This window comes from Loxodonta africana, chromosome 4 (assembly GCF_030014295.1).
Source record: "Loxodonta africana isolate mLoxAfr1 chromosome 4, mLoxAfr1.hap2, whole genome shotgun sequence".
Lineage (NCBI taxonomy): Eukaryota > Metazoa > Chordata > Mammalia > Proboscidea > Elephantidae > Loxodonta > Loxodonta africana.
This window is the reverse complement of record NC_087345.1, coordinates 145259755-145276333: the sequence shown is the minus strand read 5'-3', so window position 1 is coordinate 145276333 and position 16579 is coordinate 145259755. Positions and strand designations below refer to the sequence as shown.

General features: G+C 40.1%; 1 protein-coding gene and 1 non-coding gene across 7 annotated transcripts in view; one reads left to right on the top strand and one right to left on the bottom strand.

Moving 5' to 3' along the window:
* PRKCQ (protein kinase C theta) overlaps nt 1-16579 on the top strand; it is a 178717-nt gene that overhangs the window by 84299 nt on the left and 77839 nt on the right. For all 6 annotated transcript variants that reach the window (XM_064284833.1, XM_064284835.1, XM_064284836.1 and 3 more), the window contains one exon: nt 16073-16235. In XM_064284833.1, the coding sequence (XP_064140903.1) occupies nt 16073-16235 (163 nt within the window). The remainder of the gene's footprint in view (nt 1-16072; nt 16236-16579) is intronic.
* LOC111750888 (small nucleolar RNA SNORA11) lies at nt 4046-4174 on the bottom strand. Its single transcript, XR_002785945.1, has one exon. It is a non-coding gene; the product is annotated as a small nucleolar RNA SNORA11 (small nucleolar RNA).

The following is a 16579-nucleotide window of genomic DNA, read 5'->3' as shown; positions in this document are numbered from 1 at the left end:
CAGAATGGACGTGTGAACTTACTGAGGTAAATTGATTTTGTTTTTTCCCAAAGTAGTTTTATTGACAAGAAGAAGCAAGTTTAAGGATTTATTGTCCTTTCTGGATTTTTTCTCTTAAAACATACAATTTCTTTGGGTCCTGAATCAAACAAATGCGTTGGGAAAAAAAAAAAGTGATAATCTGGGAAAATTATATACTCAACAATTGTATACTCAACAATTGTATACTCAACACATCATTGATGATATCAAGGAAATATTATTAAAATTTTGCTGTGATAATGGTATCGTGGTTATGTTTTTAAAAAGGAGTCCTTATCTTTTCATAGAGCCCTGGTAGTGCAGTGGTTAAAAGCTTGGCTGCTAACCAAGAGGTTGGCAGTTTGAATCCACTAGCCGGTCCATGGAAACCCCACGGGGCAGTTCTACTGTGTCCTGTAGGGTTGCTATGAGTCAGAATTGATGCGACAGCAACGGGTTTCAGGTTTTCTCTTTGAATAGCTGTATACTGAAATATTTATAGCTAAAGTAATATCATACTGGGGATTTGCTTCAAATAACCCATCAGCAGGGTATGGAGGGGGGTGTATTGGAAAAGAGTGGCCATGAATTGGTAATTGTTGAAGTTGGATGATTGGCATTTAGAAATCGATGACAGTGTTTTCTCTGCTTTTGTATTTATTTGAAATTTTCCATCATAAGATTTTTTAAAGAGGAAAAAAAATGCCCAAGGAGGGGAAAAAAGCACTTTGAACTTTTCCTTCTTTTTTCTCTTGGAGGCTCTAGAGACATAGTGTCTTAGTCATCTAGCACTGCTGTAACAGGAATACCACGAGCGGATGGCTTTAACAAAGAGAAATTTACACTCTCACCGTCTAGTAGGTTACAAGCCCAAATTCAGGGTGTCAGCTCCAGGCAGGGGAAGGCTTTCTCTCTTTGTCGGCTCTGGAGGAAGATACCTTGTCCTCAGTCTTCCCCGGGTCGAGGAGCTTCTCAGGTGCAGGGACCCCGTGTCCAAAGGACATGCTCTGCTCCTGGTGCTACTTTCTTGGTGGTGTGAGGTCCCCAACTCCTTGCTTGCCTCCTTTTCCTGTTATCTCTTAGATCAAAGATGGAGCAGGCCACAACCCAGGGAAATTCTGTTTACACTGGATCAGGGAGGTGACCCGAGTAAGGGTGGTGTTAAAACCCCACCCTAATCCTCTTAACATAAAATTAGAATCACAAAATGAAGGACAACAACACAATACTGGGAGGCATGGCCTAACCAAGTTGACACATATTTTGCGGGGACACAATTTAACCCGTGACACATAGTATACCTAATTGTACCATTTTTGAGTTGCCTACATGAGATAGAGTGATTGTAGGGCATCTAAGTAACCAGGTTTACATAAAAAGTGAAAAGTATTGGCCTAACTGATGATACCTGGAGTGAGAGAAAGTGTACTCTCCCCATTAGTTCAAAAACATCACCCAATGTAAATTGAAAAAAGCTCTCCATCAGAATGCAGGTATTTTTGTAAGTGCTTTAAAGATCTTTGCTTTGAAAAACAATTCACAAACAATGATTACATAAGCCCAGGATATTTTTTTAAGAATAAAACTTTGGAGTATTTAAAATTCTTTATATCTAGACCCAAATTGAAACTCTACCTCTAAACATTTCTTTGTTTCTCAAAAACCCTAGTTTTCAACAACCAGTGGTATAGAATAATCTAAGTAGAAAATTCCTTATTCATGACAAGAAGAAAGATACAGGATGTCATTTGATTTTAAAAATGCTATTACTGTATATAGGCAATAGTTTTCTGAAGGATTCAGAAAAGCAGAACTTGGGTTCTTGCATTCAGGGATTAGGAGAGGTAGTTCAGATTTAACAGCTAGAGATGAATTGAATCCTGAACCATGTAAACACTGATTAACCAAGAGATTACTGTGTGTTGTGCTTATTCCAGAAAATTCCATAATGTGGGCATTGAAGGGTAGGTAGAGTTGAGATTTTCAGAGAGGAAGAAAGATAGCCTTCTAGAAGGAAAAAAATGTGTAGATTTGAGAAAAATTTGACATAGGTGGGGAGTATGAGGAGACTAAGCTAGGTAGATCGGTGGGCTTCTGCTAAAATCAGGATGAAGAATCAGGGATATATCTGGGGAGGCATGGAAGCCAGGCAAAAGGAGTGTGTAGGCTTGGGAAAGCCACTGAAAAAGAGTCACTGTCATGTTCTTAAGCAGGGCACAACACAAGGAAAGCAGTGTTTTAAGGAAATTGCCCATCGTGAAATGTAAAACAGATTTAGAAAGGAAATCCTATAAAACTCCCGTTATGCAGTGAAGAGGTGATGAGAATCTGGACTACGGGTGTGGTAATAGGAATGAAATAAAGAGTCTAAAAAAAATAACTAGCAACATTTCATTGTCATGTGGATGAAAGGGCATGCCTGTTATAAGCACACATCAAGGTACACTGTAGTTCTTTAAAAATGGATGTTGAGTGAAGGCAAAAAATGTTGACAGTATCTCTTAAAACAGGTAGACTGGGAAAATGGTGATAATAATGGTAGAAATGTGGGATATGGGAAGAGAAGACAAATTTGGGGGAACAGATAAGGAATTCATTCTTGACTAACATTTAAGATAATACCATGTCTCCTGTATCCTTCTTTAATAGAGGCCTCAACTCTTCACTACCCAACAAGGAAGTAAGTGGCTCATTGCTCTCCAAACTGCGGTCACTGTATTCTTTCTCTTTTAGAATCCCTACTCCTTGATTTCTGTTCTGGAATCATTTTTTCTTCTTCCTCTTTTCCCCTGCCATCACTCTTGTTGACTCCACATTTCATAGTAGCCATCTGATACCTCAGTCTCATATTTTCATACATTCCTGTACTTTATCCACAGCTTATCACTTGGAATTCTCCACTCCAGAGCAACAGAGTCAGACCTTGCTCTCTTAGAGTTCATTCTCCTCCCCTGTCAATTCTGCCCTCCCTCTTACACAAGAAGTACTAGAATTTGACCTAATCTAGTTTCTCTTGGAAACCCTGGTGGTGTAGTGGTTAAGTGCTACGGCTGCTACCCAAGAGGTCGGCAGTTCAAATCCGCCAGGCGCTCCTTGGAAACTCTATGGGACAGTTCTACTCTGTCCTGTAGGGTCCCTATGAGTCGGATTTGACTCGACGGCAGTGGGTTTGGTTTTTTGGTTAGTTTCTCTTTAACCCTATTTATTAGCTCCCTTCTGGTATTGACTCCCTACCTAGCCTGGACCCATGAAAAACCCCTGCCAATACTCTACTCTCACAAGCTCCCTCTCCCACCATAGTTGTTCTGATCTCCAAACCTTGTGTTCTCCTCTCTCCTTCCCTAAGCCTTGCTAGAAAAGTTTATCCAGGCAAGTCCATTACAAACTAGATAGTATTCTTATGTTTCAGACTCATATATTTGTCCCCTTACTGGACATATCAAATTAAATTTCCTAGGGTGGTTGTTGTGTGTCCTTGAGTCAATTCTGACTCATAACGACCATATAAGACAAAGTAGAACTGTCTTACAGGGTTTCCTAGGTTGTAATCTTTATAGGAGCAGATCACCAGGTCTTTTCTCCCACAGAGCACCTGGGTGAATTCAAACCACCAACCTTTTGGTTAGAGCCCAAGTGCTTAACCATTGCACCACCAGGGCTCCTTAGATTTCCTGTAAGTACTTGAAATTCAGTATGTCGGAAATTACACGTGCTATTTATCCTATTTAATTTTATTTCTCTCCACCAAAAAACCCAGAAGTAATCTTTATAACCTCCTTTTCCTTCACCTACCACATTGATCAATCAACAGGTTCTACCTATGTTGTCTAATTGTTATTTTTTAGTTTTTTTGAAAAGAGAGGTTCAAAGGCTTTATTGCTAAGATCCCCCATGGCCCACGTATGCATGGACTGGAAAGGTTCTAGGTGGCACCCTTTCCAGCTAAATATTGCAGCATTTCTTCCGATATTGAGTCCTGTCCCATTTGCCCAACCTACATGCCACTTGGAGGTGCAGGGGAGACATGTGTAGGGCATTTGTTCATAGGAAGGCCACAAGTTGTGTGCTCCTTGTCCCAATGAACCTGGATTCCTGTTGGGTGTGTTGCACACAGAGGAGCCATTCTTCAGGCCCCCTGCTCTGAGCACATCCCATATTTTTTCATTTTATCCTCACTTACATCATTACTACCACTTGCCATATTCATTCCAATCATTTTTCTACATACGGCTGGAATGAACTATGTAAAGCACCAAAGTAACAGCACCATGACTCTGCGCCTCTCTTTGCAAATCATCCACAGGACAATATTTAAACTGATCTGATACCCACTCACCTTCTGACATCACTTTCTGCCATTTATCTTTTCTGTTTCATACTCCACAAGTTGGCAGTAACTAACTCTTCAGGACCTCCACACACATCCTGATACACACATCTCTGTATCCTTGGTCATTCTCTCCCATCTAATGAGCACACCTTTCCTTTTTCCCTACTATACCTTTTCCCACATGCTGTTGTTACTGGGTGCTGTTGAGTCAATTCCAACTGATGGGGACCCCGTGTGAGAGAGTAGAATTGCCTCATAGGGTTTTCTAGACTGTAATCTTTATGGAACCAGATCGTCAGGTCTTTCTCCTGCAGAGGTACTGGGTGGGTTCGAACCACCAGCCTTTTGGTTAGCAGCTGAGTGCTTAACCATTGCACCACCAGGTTACTCCACACGTTGTTGTTGTTTGTTTTTGTCGTGTGCCATCCAGTCAATTCCGACTCTGTAGGACAGAGCAGAACTGCCCCATAAGGTTTCTAAGGCTGTAATCTTAATGGAAGCAGACTGCCACATCTTCCTCCCTCAAAGTGACTGGTGTGCTTGAACCGCAGACCTTTCTGTTAGTAGCTGAGCTCTTAACCACTGTGCCACCAGGGCTCCTTGTGCCACACATTGGTAGGAGCTATTCATCCTTCAGAACTCAGTTCAGAACTCACCTCTGCCAGTAACTACCTTGTCCACCGGTTCTCTCTTCTTCACCTCTGTCTACCTATACCTCCCTTAGCTGGTGTAGTTTCCTCACCTCTGTGAAGCGCTGGTGGCATAACAGTTGAGAGCTACAGCTGCTAACCAAAATGTCGGCAGTTTGAATCCACCAGTTGCTTCTTGGAAACCCTATAGGGCGGTTCTACTATGTCCTATAGGGTCTCTATGAGTTGAAATCAACTCAACAGCAATGGGTTTTGTTTGGGCTTTTTAATGGTTCCATAGCATCCTGTGATACTTCTGTTCTGACATTTGCCACATGAATTGTCTTTTCTTCTGAGCTCTAAACTTCTTGCAGGAAAGAATCTTACTCATCTCTGGAACTCCAGTGCCAGACTGTGCACTAGGCATGGAAGAGGTACTCAGCAGGAGTGGATCACCAGCTCATCTGTAGTGAACAATTTCATGTGAAATTGTTCACTGCAGATTAGCAAGTAAGCACAAGTAAGCCCATGCTTACCTTGCTTCCTGGGTCATCCGCCCCTGTCAGGGACTGTAAATTTAAAGAGGCTTTGAGAAGGCGGGGCCAAGATGGCGGACTAGGTGGACGCTACCGCGGATCCCTCTTGCAACAAAGACTCGGAAAAACAAGTGAATCGATCACATACATAACAATCTACGAACTCTGAACAACAAACACAGACTTAGAGACGGAGAACGAACAAATACGGGCAGACAGCGATCGTTTTCAGAACCAGGAGCCACCGTACCAGCTGATTACCTGGAAAAACTAGTTTCCCAGTGATGGCTCGGAGACAGCAGTCCATATCAAACCACATAAAGAAAGAGACCATGACAGCTTCTCCAACCCCCCAAACAAAAGAATCAAAATCTTTCCCAAATGAAGATACAATCCTGGAATTATCAGATACAGAATATAAAAAACTAATTTACAGAATGCTTCCAGACATCACAAATGAAATTAGGCTAACTGCAGAAAAAGCCAAGGAACACACTGATAACACTGTTGAAGAACTCAAAAAGATTATTCAAGAACATACTGGAAAAATTAATAAGTTGCAAGAATCTATAGAGAGACAGCATGTAGAAATCCAAAAGATTAGCAATAAAATTACAGAATTAGACAACGCAATAGGAAGTCAGAGGAGCAGACTCGAGCAATTAGAACGTAGACTGGGACATCTGGAGGACCAGGGAATCAACACCAACATAGCTGAAAAAAAATCAGATAAAAGAATTTAAAAAAATGAAGAAACCCTAAGAATCATGTGAGACTCTATCAAGAAGGATAACTTGCGAGTGATTGGAGTCCCAGAACAGGGAGGGGGGACAGAAAACACAGAGAAAATAGTTGAAGAACTCCTGACACAAAACTTCCCTGACATCATGAAAGACGAAAGGATATCTATCCAAGATGCTCATCGAACCCCATTTAAGATTGATCCAAAAAGAAAAACACCAAGACATATTATCATCAAACTTGCCAAAACCAAAGACAAACAGAAAATTTTAAAAGCAGCCAGGGAGAAAAGAAAGGTTTCCTTCAAGGGAGAATCAATAAGAATAAGTTCAGACTACTCAGCAGAAACCATGCAGGCAAGAAGGGAATGGGACGACGTATATAGAGCACTGAAGGAGAAAAACTGCCAACCAAGGATCATATATCCAGCAAAACTCTCTCTGAAATATGAAGGCGAAATTAAGATATGTACAGATAAACACAAGTTTAGAGAATTTGCAAAAACTAAACCAAGACTGCAAGAAATGCGAAAGGAGATTGTTTGGCCTGATGACCAATAATATCAGGTACCAGCACAATACAAGGTCACAAAACAGAACGTCCTGATATCAACGCAACTCAAATAGGGAAAGCACAAAAACAAACAAAATAAGATTAATTCTAAAAAATAAATAAATAAACAAAATAATACACGTAACAGGGAATCATGGAAATCAATAGATAAACGATCACAATAATCAAAAAGAGGGACTAAATATAGGAGGCATTGAACTGCCATATGGAGAGTGATACAAGGCGATATAGAAGGATACAAGTTAGGTTTTTACTTAGAAAAATAGGGGTAAATAATAAGGTAACCACGAAAAGGAATATCAATTCCATAACTCAAGAAAAAAGCCAAGAAAAACGTAACGACTCAACTAACATAAAGTTAAACATTATGAAAATGAGGATCTCACAATCTACTAAGAAAAACGCCTCAGCACAAAAAAGTATGTGGAAAAATGAAATGGCCAACAACACACATGAAAAGGCATCAAAATGACAGCACTAAAAACTTATTTATCTATAATTACGCTGAATGTAAATGGACTAAATGCACCAATAAAGAGACAGAGAGTCACGGACTGGATAAAGAAACACGATCCATCTATATGCTGCCTACAAGAGACACGCCTTAGACTTAGAGACACAAACAAACTAAAACTCAAAGGATGGAAAAAATATATCAAGCAAACAATAAGCAAAAAAGAAGAGGAGTAGCAATATTAATTTCTGACAAAATAGACTTTAGACTTAAATCCACCACAAAGGATAAAGAAGGACACTATATAATGATAAAAGGGACAATTGATCAGGAAGACATAACCATATTAAATATTTATGCACCCAATGACAGGGCTGCAAGATACATAAATCAAATTTTAACAGAATTGAAAAGTGAGATAGACACCTCCACATTTATAGTAGGAGACTTCAACACACCACTTTCGGAGAAGGACAGGACATCCAGTAAGAAGCTCAATAGAGACACGGAAGACCTACTTACAACAATCAACCAACTTGACCTCATTGACTTATACAGAACTCTCCACCCAACTGCTGCAAAATATACTTTTTTTCCTAGTGCACATGGAACATTCTCTAGAATAGACCACATATTAGGTCATAAAACAAATCTTTGCAGAATCCAAAACATCGAAATATTACAAAGCATCTTCTCAGACCACAAGGCAATGAAACTAGAAATCAATAACAGAAAAACTAGGGAAAAGAAATCAAATACTTGGAAACTGAACAATACCCTGCTCAAAAAAGACTGGGTTATAGAAGACATCAAGGAGGGAATAAGGAAATTCTTAGAAAGCAACGAGAATGAAAATACTTCCTATCAAAACCTCTGGGACACAGCAAAAGCAGTGCTCAGAGGCCAATTTATATCGATAAATGCACACATACAAAAAGAAGAAAGAGCCAAAATCAGAGAACTGTCCCTACAACTTGAACAAATAGAAAGTGAGCAACAAAAGAATCCATCAGGCACCAGAAGAAAACAAATAATAAAAATTAGAGCTGAACTAAATGAATTAGAGAACAGAAAAACAATTGAAAGAATTAACAAAGCCAAAAGCTGGTTCTTTGAAAAAATTAACAAAATTGATAAACCATTGGCTAGACTGACTAAAGAAAAACAGGAAAGGAAACAAATAACCCGAATAAGAAACGAGAAGGACCACATCACAACAGAGCCAACGGAAATTAAAAGAATCATTTCAGATTACTACGAAAAATTGTACTCTAACAAATTTAAAAACCTAGAAAATGGATAAATTCTTGGAAAAATACTACCTACCTAAACTACCACATTCAGAAGTAGAACAACTAAATAGACCCATAACAAAAAAAGAGATTGAAACGGTAATCAAAAAACGTCCAACAAAAAAAAGTCCTGGCCCAGACGGCTTCACTGCAGAGTTCTACCAAACCTTCAGAGAAAACTTAACACCACTACTACTGAAGGTATTTCAAAGCATAGAAAAAGACGGAATACTACCCAACTCATTCTTTGAAGCTAACATCTCCCTGATACCAAAACCAGGTAAAGACATTACAAAAAAAGAAAATTTTAGACCTGTATCCCTCATGAACATAGATGCAAAAATCCTCAACAAAATTCTAGCCAATAGAATCCAACAACACATCAAAAAAATAATTCACCCTGATCAAGTGGGATTTATACCAGGTATGCAAGGCTGGTTTAACATCAGAAAAACCATTAATGTAATCCATCACATAAGTAAAACAAAAGATAAAAACCACATGATCTTATCAATAGATGCAGAAAAGGCATTTAACAAAGTCCAACACCCATTTATGATAAAAACTCTTACCAAAATAGGAATTGAAGGAAAATTCCTCAACATAATAAAGGGCATCTATGCAAAGCCAACAGCCAATATCACTCTAAATGGAGAGAGCCTGAAAGCATTTCCCTTGAGAACGGGAACCAGACAAGGATGCCCTTTATCACCGCTCTTAGTCAACATCGTACTTGAAGTCCTAGCCAGGGCAATTAGGCTAGACAAAGAAATAAAGGGTATCCAGATTGGCAAGGAGGAAGTAAAGCTATCACTATTTGCAGATGACATGATCGTATACATGGAAAACCCTAAGGAATCCTCCAGAAAACTACTGAAACTAATAGAAGAGTTTGGCAGAGTCTCAGGTTATAAAATAAACATACAAAAATCACTTGGATTCCTCTACATCAACAAAAAGAACACCGAAGAGGAAATAACCAAATCAATACCATTCACAGTAGCCCCCAAGGAGATAAAATACTTAGGAATAAATCTTACCAAGGATGTAAAAGACCTATACAAAGAAAACTATAAAACTCTGCTACAAGAAATTCAAAAGGGCATACTTAAGTGGAAAAACATACCCTGCTCATGGATAGGAAGACTTAACATAGTAAAAATGTCTATTCTACCAAAAGCCATCTATACATATAACGCACTTCCAATCCAAATCACCAATTTCATATGGAAGGGAAAGAACTCCTGGATAAGCAAAGCATTACTGAAAAAGAAGAAGAAAGTGGGAGGCCTCACTCTACCTGATTTCAGAACCTATTATACAGCTACAGTAGTCAAAACAGCCTGGTACTGGTACAACAACAGGCACATAGACCAATGGAACAGAATTGAGAACCCAGATATAAATCCATCCACGTATGAGCAGCTGATATTTGACAAAGGCCCAGTGTCAGTCAATTGGGGAAATGATAGTCTTTTTAACAAAAGGTGCTGGCATAACTGGATATCCATTTGCAAAAGAATGAAACAGGACCCATACCTCACACCATGCACAAAAACTAACTCCAAGTGGATCAAAGACCTAAACATAAAGACTAAAACGATAAAGATCATGGAAGAAAAAATAGGGACAACCCTAGGAGCCCTAATACAAGGCATAAACAGAATACAAAACATTACCAAAAATGATGAAGAGAAACCAGATAACTGGGAGCTCCTAAAAATCAAACACCTATGTTCATCTAAAGACTTCACCAAAAGAGTAAAAAGACCACCTACAAACTGGGAAAGAATTTTCAGCTATGACATCTCAGACCAGTGCCTGATCTCTAAAATCTACATGATTCTGTCAAAACTCAACCACAAAAAGACAAACAACCCAATCAAGAAGTGGGCAAAGGATATGAACACACATTTCACTAAAGAAGATATTCAGGCAGCCAACAGATACATGAGAAAATGCTCTCAATCATTAGCCATTAGAGAATAGCAAATTAAAACTACGATGAGATTCCATCTCACACCAACTAGTCTGGCATTAATCCAAAAAACACAAAATAGTAAATGTTGGAGAGGCTGCGGAGAGATTGGAACTCTCATACACTGCTGGTGGGATTCTAAAATGGTACAACCACTTTGGAAATCCATCTGGCATTATCTTAAACAGTTAGAAATAGAACTACCATACAACCCAGGAATCCTACTCCTCGGAATATACCCTAGAGATACAAGAGCCTTCACACAAACAGATGTATGCACACCCATGTTTATTGCAGCTCTGTTTACAATAGCAAAAAGCTGGAAGCAACCAAGATGTCCGTCAACGGATGAATGGGTAAATAAATTGTGGTATATTCACACAATGGAATACTATGCATCGATAAAGAACAGTGACGAATCTCTGAAACATTTCATAACACGGAGGAATCTGGAAGGCATTATGCTGAGCGAAATGAGTCAGAGGCAAAAGGACAAATATTGTATAAGACCACTATTATAAGATCTTGAGAAATAGAAAAAACAGAGAAGAACACATACTTTTGTGGTTACAAAGCGGGGAGGGAGGGAGAGGGTTTTTTATTGGTCAATCAGTAGATAAGAACTGCTTTGGGTGAAGGGAAAGACAACACTCAATACAAGGAAGGTCAGCCTAATTGGACTGGACTAAAAGCAAAAAGGTTTCCGGGATAAAATGAAAGCTTCAAAGGTCAGCGGAGCAGGGGCTGGGGTCTGGGGAACATGGTTTGAGGGGACTTCTAAGTCATTGGGCAAAATAATTCTATTATGAAAACATTCTGCATCCCACTTTGAAATGTGGCGTCTGGGGTCCTAAATGCCAACAAGCGGCCATCTAAGATACATCAATTGGTCTCAATCCACCTGGAGCAAAGGCAAAGGAAGAACACCAAGGTCACACGACAACTAAGAACCCAAGAGACAGAAAGGGCCACATGAACCAGAGACCTACATTATCCTGAGACCAGAAGAACTGGTTGGTGCCCGGCCACAATCGATGTCTGCCCTGTCAGGGAGCACAACAGACAACTCCTGAGGGAGCAGGAGACCAATGGGATACAGACCCCAAATTCTCATAAAAAGACCATACTTAATGTTATGACTGCGACTAGAGGAATCCCGGAGGCAATGCTCCCCAGACCTTCTGATGGCACAGGACAGGAACCATCCCCGAAGACAACTCATCAGACATGAAAAGGACTGGTCAGCGGAGGGGAGAGAGATGCTGATGAAGAGTGAGCTAATTAAATCAGGTGGACACTGGAGAGTGTGTTGGCAACTCTTGACTGGAGGGGGGAGGGGAAGATAGAGAGAGAGGGAAGACGGCAAAATTGGCATGAAAGGAGAGACTGAAAGGGCTGACTCAATAGGGGGAGAGCAAGTGGGAGTACGGAGTAAGATACATGTGACAGACTGATTGGAATGGTAAATGTTCACTTGAAGCTTAATAAAAATTAATTAAAAAAAATAAAAAAAATAAAGAGGCTTTGATTCTGTAGGAAGGTGCTGTGGAGTTGGGAGAGAGACAGATGCCAACCATACCTAAAAGCGAAATCTTTGATGTGGTGAAAAATGTGAAATTGTTCACTATAGATGATCTGGTAAGCAATGTAAGCACTGTGTTTACCTTGCTTATTGGAGAATCCGACCCTGGTACTTACTGAACTAATGTTTGTGGAACTGTTCAGTTGGAAACATGCTGGCACTTCAAAATCCCTTTCATTTCCTTTTGGTACCCATATGATGGCTATTCCAAATATTCTCATACCAGTCGGTCCCTGAGGGTGACTTCTTCTCCCACACTTGAAGGATGACTGACTGTGCCCCCAGTATGCTTAGTAGAGACCTTCATCTTCTGTCCGTCCTTTTAGCCACTTCAGAATCTGGCAGCTGCTTTGTGCATTTTCTTCCTGCTCTTCTGCCTCAGAGGAAGTCCCTCCCTCTCTTGGTTTCTGGCCTCTCATCACAGAAGCCCTGTTCCAGCAATCCTGCATTCTCTCTAGCATCTTCAACTTTTTCTTCTCTCTTTGGTTTCCTCTCATTGCCAAGACATATGTAAATTATCATCTCCAGTATTAAAAAAGATCTTTTTTTAAACTTTTTAGCTTATGTGTTTTTCTTTCCTCTGTTTCTCAGAATCTTTTTTTTTTTTTTTAAGTAGTTTAGAGGGCAGTGGTAGAATTCTCGCCTTCCTTTCAGGAGACCTGAGTTTGATTCCTGACCAATGCACCTAGCACAGCCACTGTCTTGGTCATCTAGTGCTGCTATAACAGGAATACCAGAAGTGGATGGCTTAACGAAAAGAAGTTTATTTTCTCACAGTCCAGTAGGCTAGAAGTCCGCATTCAGGCACCGGGTCCAGGGGAAGACTTTCTCTCTCTATTGTCTCTGGAGGAAGGTCTTTGTGATGCATCAGTCTTCCCTTGGTCTGGGAGCATCTCAGCACAGGAACCTCAGGTCCAAAGGACACGCTCTGCTCCAGGCACTGCTTTCTTTGTGGTATGGGGTCCCCCTGCCTCTCTGCTCGCTTCTCTGATATCTCAAAAGAGATTGGCTTAACACACTATCTTATCTTGTAGATCTCATCAATATAACTGCCACTAATCCATCTCCTTAACATATAGTGAAAGGATTTACAACACACAGGAAAATCACATCAGATGACAAAATGGTGGACAATCACACAAAACTGGGAATCGTGGCTTAGCCAGGCTGACATATATTTTAGGGGGACACGATTCAATCCATGACAGCCACCACCTGTCTGTCAGTGGAGGCTTGTGTGTTGCTGTGATGCTGAACAAGTTTCAGCAGAGTTTCCAAACTAAAATGGACTAGGAAGAAAGGCCTGCTGATTGTTTCCAAAAATCAGCCAGAGGAAACCATATAGATTACAACAGTCTGATACGCAACTGATCGTGGGGATGGTGCAGGACCGGGCAGCGTTTTGTTCTCTTGTGCTTTGGGTCACCATGAGTTGCAGGCTGACTCAACAGCAGCTAACAACAGCAATAGTTTACATTTATTAGTCTCTGTTTCTTCACTGGTTTCTCAATTCTAAAACCCCAAGAATATGGCTTGTATTTCTATTAATCCACTGAAACTCCTTTCTCCAACATTATGAATCCTCAAAACAAGTTCCAGTTTCTTAGTCTTCGGTTCCCTTGACGTCTCTGTGTCAGTCAATGCTGAAAGCACTGTCCTTTCTTGGCTTGCCTGATGAGATATTATCCAAGTTTTCCTCTTCATTTTTCTGTTCCCTCTACTTGGTCTGTTTTGCAATTTTCCTATCTCCTAAAAAATATGGGCATACATAGCTCCAAGTCTCATTCCTGCCATCATATACTGCCTCTTGTAGTTAACTATTTTTGTGAGTTTGGCATGTCTTGCTGACTTGATTGTTAGCTGCTCGAAGGTTAGGGGTGATGTCTCAAATTTCTTTAAGACATTCAGAATAACTGTTTGCTCATAGATGCTCAGGAAACGTTTGTGGTTTGATTGACAAGTGATGGATCAGACTAAATAAGTAGGTTAGGAGCCGTTAGCATAAAAGTAATAGCCAAACATATAAAAACCAATGAGCTTATTCAAGCCAGTAAATAAGCAGAAGAGCAAATTACTTCAGAATTAAACAGTCAATACCAAAAGAATTTAAGAGATTATGTGTTCTTACACATTTACTCCCTTAGAGTAGGAAATCACAGGAAGGAACAAGGGAATAAATTCTTTTCTAGCACTTTCTGGTACACAGAATATTTAAAATATTATTTTAATTTATAGTATTATAGTCTAATACAGATTACTTTGTATATGTGTGTGTGTATATATATATATATACACACCCACCCACTGCCGTCGAGTTGATTCCAACTCACAGTGACCCTATAGGACAGAGTAGAACTGCCACATAGGGTTTCCAAGGAGTGCCTGGTGGATTCGAACTGCTAACCTTTTATTTAGCAGCTGTAGCTTTTAACCACTAAGCCACCAGAGTTTCCACATATATACACACAAATATGCCTATATATACACACAGTTAGGGTTACCAGAATAATTCATTTCCATTCCCTGAATTTAAAAGTATTTTATACTTTATTTTATTTTATTTCATGTGAGCCACAATAGATGAGTCAACTCTTATTTAAAAAGAACCTACTAACCAGTCCCAAGTTGTAAATAAATGTCCACACTTATGCCTAAACTTGTACAAAACACAGTTGCCTCAGTGACCCTCAATTTGACCCCCTCATTCACCAAGCATTATTTATTTCCAGCCCAGTTTCAAATAAAAAGACCTGAGTAACCTAGCCTTAAAGTGTTAGCCTGACCTCAGATGATGACCCATCTGTGGAACTCTTTAGGTAGTTACTGGAATGTTCTTTATCTAGGAGAATGGGATTGCCATAAAACAGACCTGTGAACCACTGTAGAGAAGACTTTAGTCCTAAACTGTGTCCTGGGTCTTGGTTGGATTCCTGGGGAATAGGTCTCCATCTACATGGCCCCAACATTGTCTGCCAATGTGTTTCTAGCCCAGGTGCTATTAGGGATATGTCATTCTCTTTCATGCTGAAGTTTTCATCATGTCAATAGTCATGACCATGTCACCATCAGCCAGGGCATCACAGGTATTCTCAAAATTCTACCATCTTAGAATCCTTCAACCTGTTGGGAACATGTCATCTGGATATAAGGTCACTGTGGATGGTGACTACCCAAACCACTTTCCGTGATTTTATGAGGCCAGGGAGTATGAATAAATGTGAATTTGATAGTTTGATGTGGATGACTATATAACATCCAGGATTACCTAGATATTAAAAAGGTTGCAGTAACCTATTAGTTTTCTTTCCCTTTGTAGATTGACCAGTGCGGCCTGTAACTGGTATGCCTAATTAGTGTGGGCATTAGGAACTAGACATAAACAGCTTCCCAGAGTTCTTTGCCCTCATACAAAAGCCTGCCTTCAGTCTACTGTACCCTGTCTAAAAATGACTACGTGTAAAGCATCCTGAGATCGAAACAATGCATTTCCCAAGTTGCTGTCAGTAACCACAGTCTTCTCTAGCATTACAAGCGGAAAATCATTTGCCACTTCCTGCCTCTTCTTGCTGAGTCATCATTGATCGTGAAGAAGAGAGGTTGACAAATACCTTGAAAGTTCTGATCTTTGGTTTTAAAACTGAAAGAGGGTAGCTCAGCTCAGCCCAGTTAAAGAGAAGTGGCTTGAGCCAATAATCTCATTTCATTGTTTCAATCCTGTAATAATATACTCTGTGTTAGCTCTTTATTATGGCATTAAGGAAAGAAGCTCACTATTTTACCACCCTTAATAATTGCTTACAATTTTATTGTTCTGCATACTCAATGCTTGCCGAAGTCCTTGTCCCACTCTGTCCCTTGCTATCTCATCGCCCTCCCCAACCAGCTGTGACAGGCATATTGCAATACTTCACCTTGTTTCCTGATCTCTTCCTACAGACACAAAGGACTTGAGTGAATTTGAGACTGAAGGCTTCTTTGCTTTGCATCACCGTCGAGGAGCCATCAAACAGGCCAAAGTCCATCACGTCAAGTGTCATGAGTTCACTGCCACCTTTTTTCCACAACCCACTTTTTGCTCCGTTTGCCATGAGTTTGTCTGGTACAGTAATTTGGCATTTCACTTCAAGCTTCACTTATGCATTTTGGTGTGCTCCCTTCATCTGCCTGAGCTGGCATGTCTCACTTTAGGGGCATGTACTGGAATAAGTATTACAGAAGAGTTTTCTGGGACCTCTCCTGGATTGGGAAGCTTAAAGGGATATCATTCAATAAAAGTTTTTCACTTTGTGGCTCCTGTAGAGTATAAACCCAGGAAAAGGGTCAAAGAGCATTAGTTTCTGATTAAATGGGAGTCTGCTGGAGGTAAGAGGGCAGGAACAGAAGAGGGAAGCATCTTTATTTTAAGTACAGTTTTAGAGTAAAAACTTCCCACTTCAACAGACC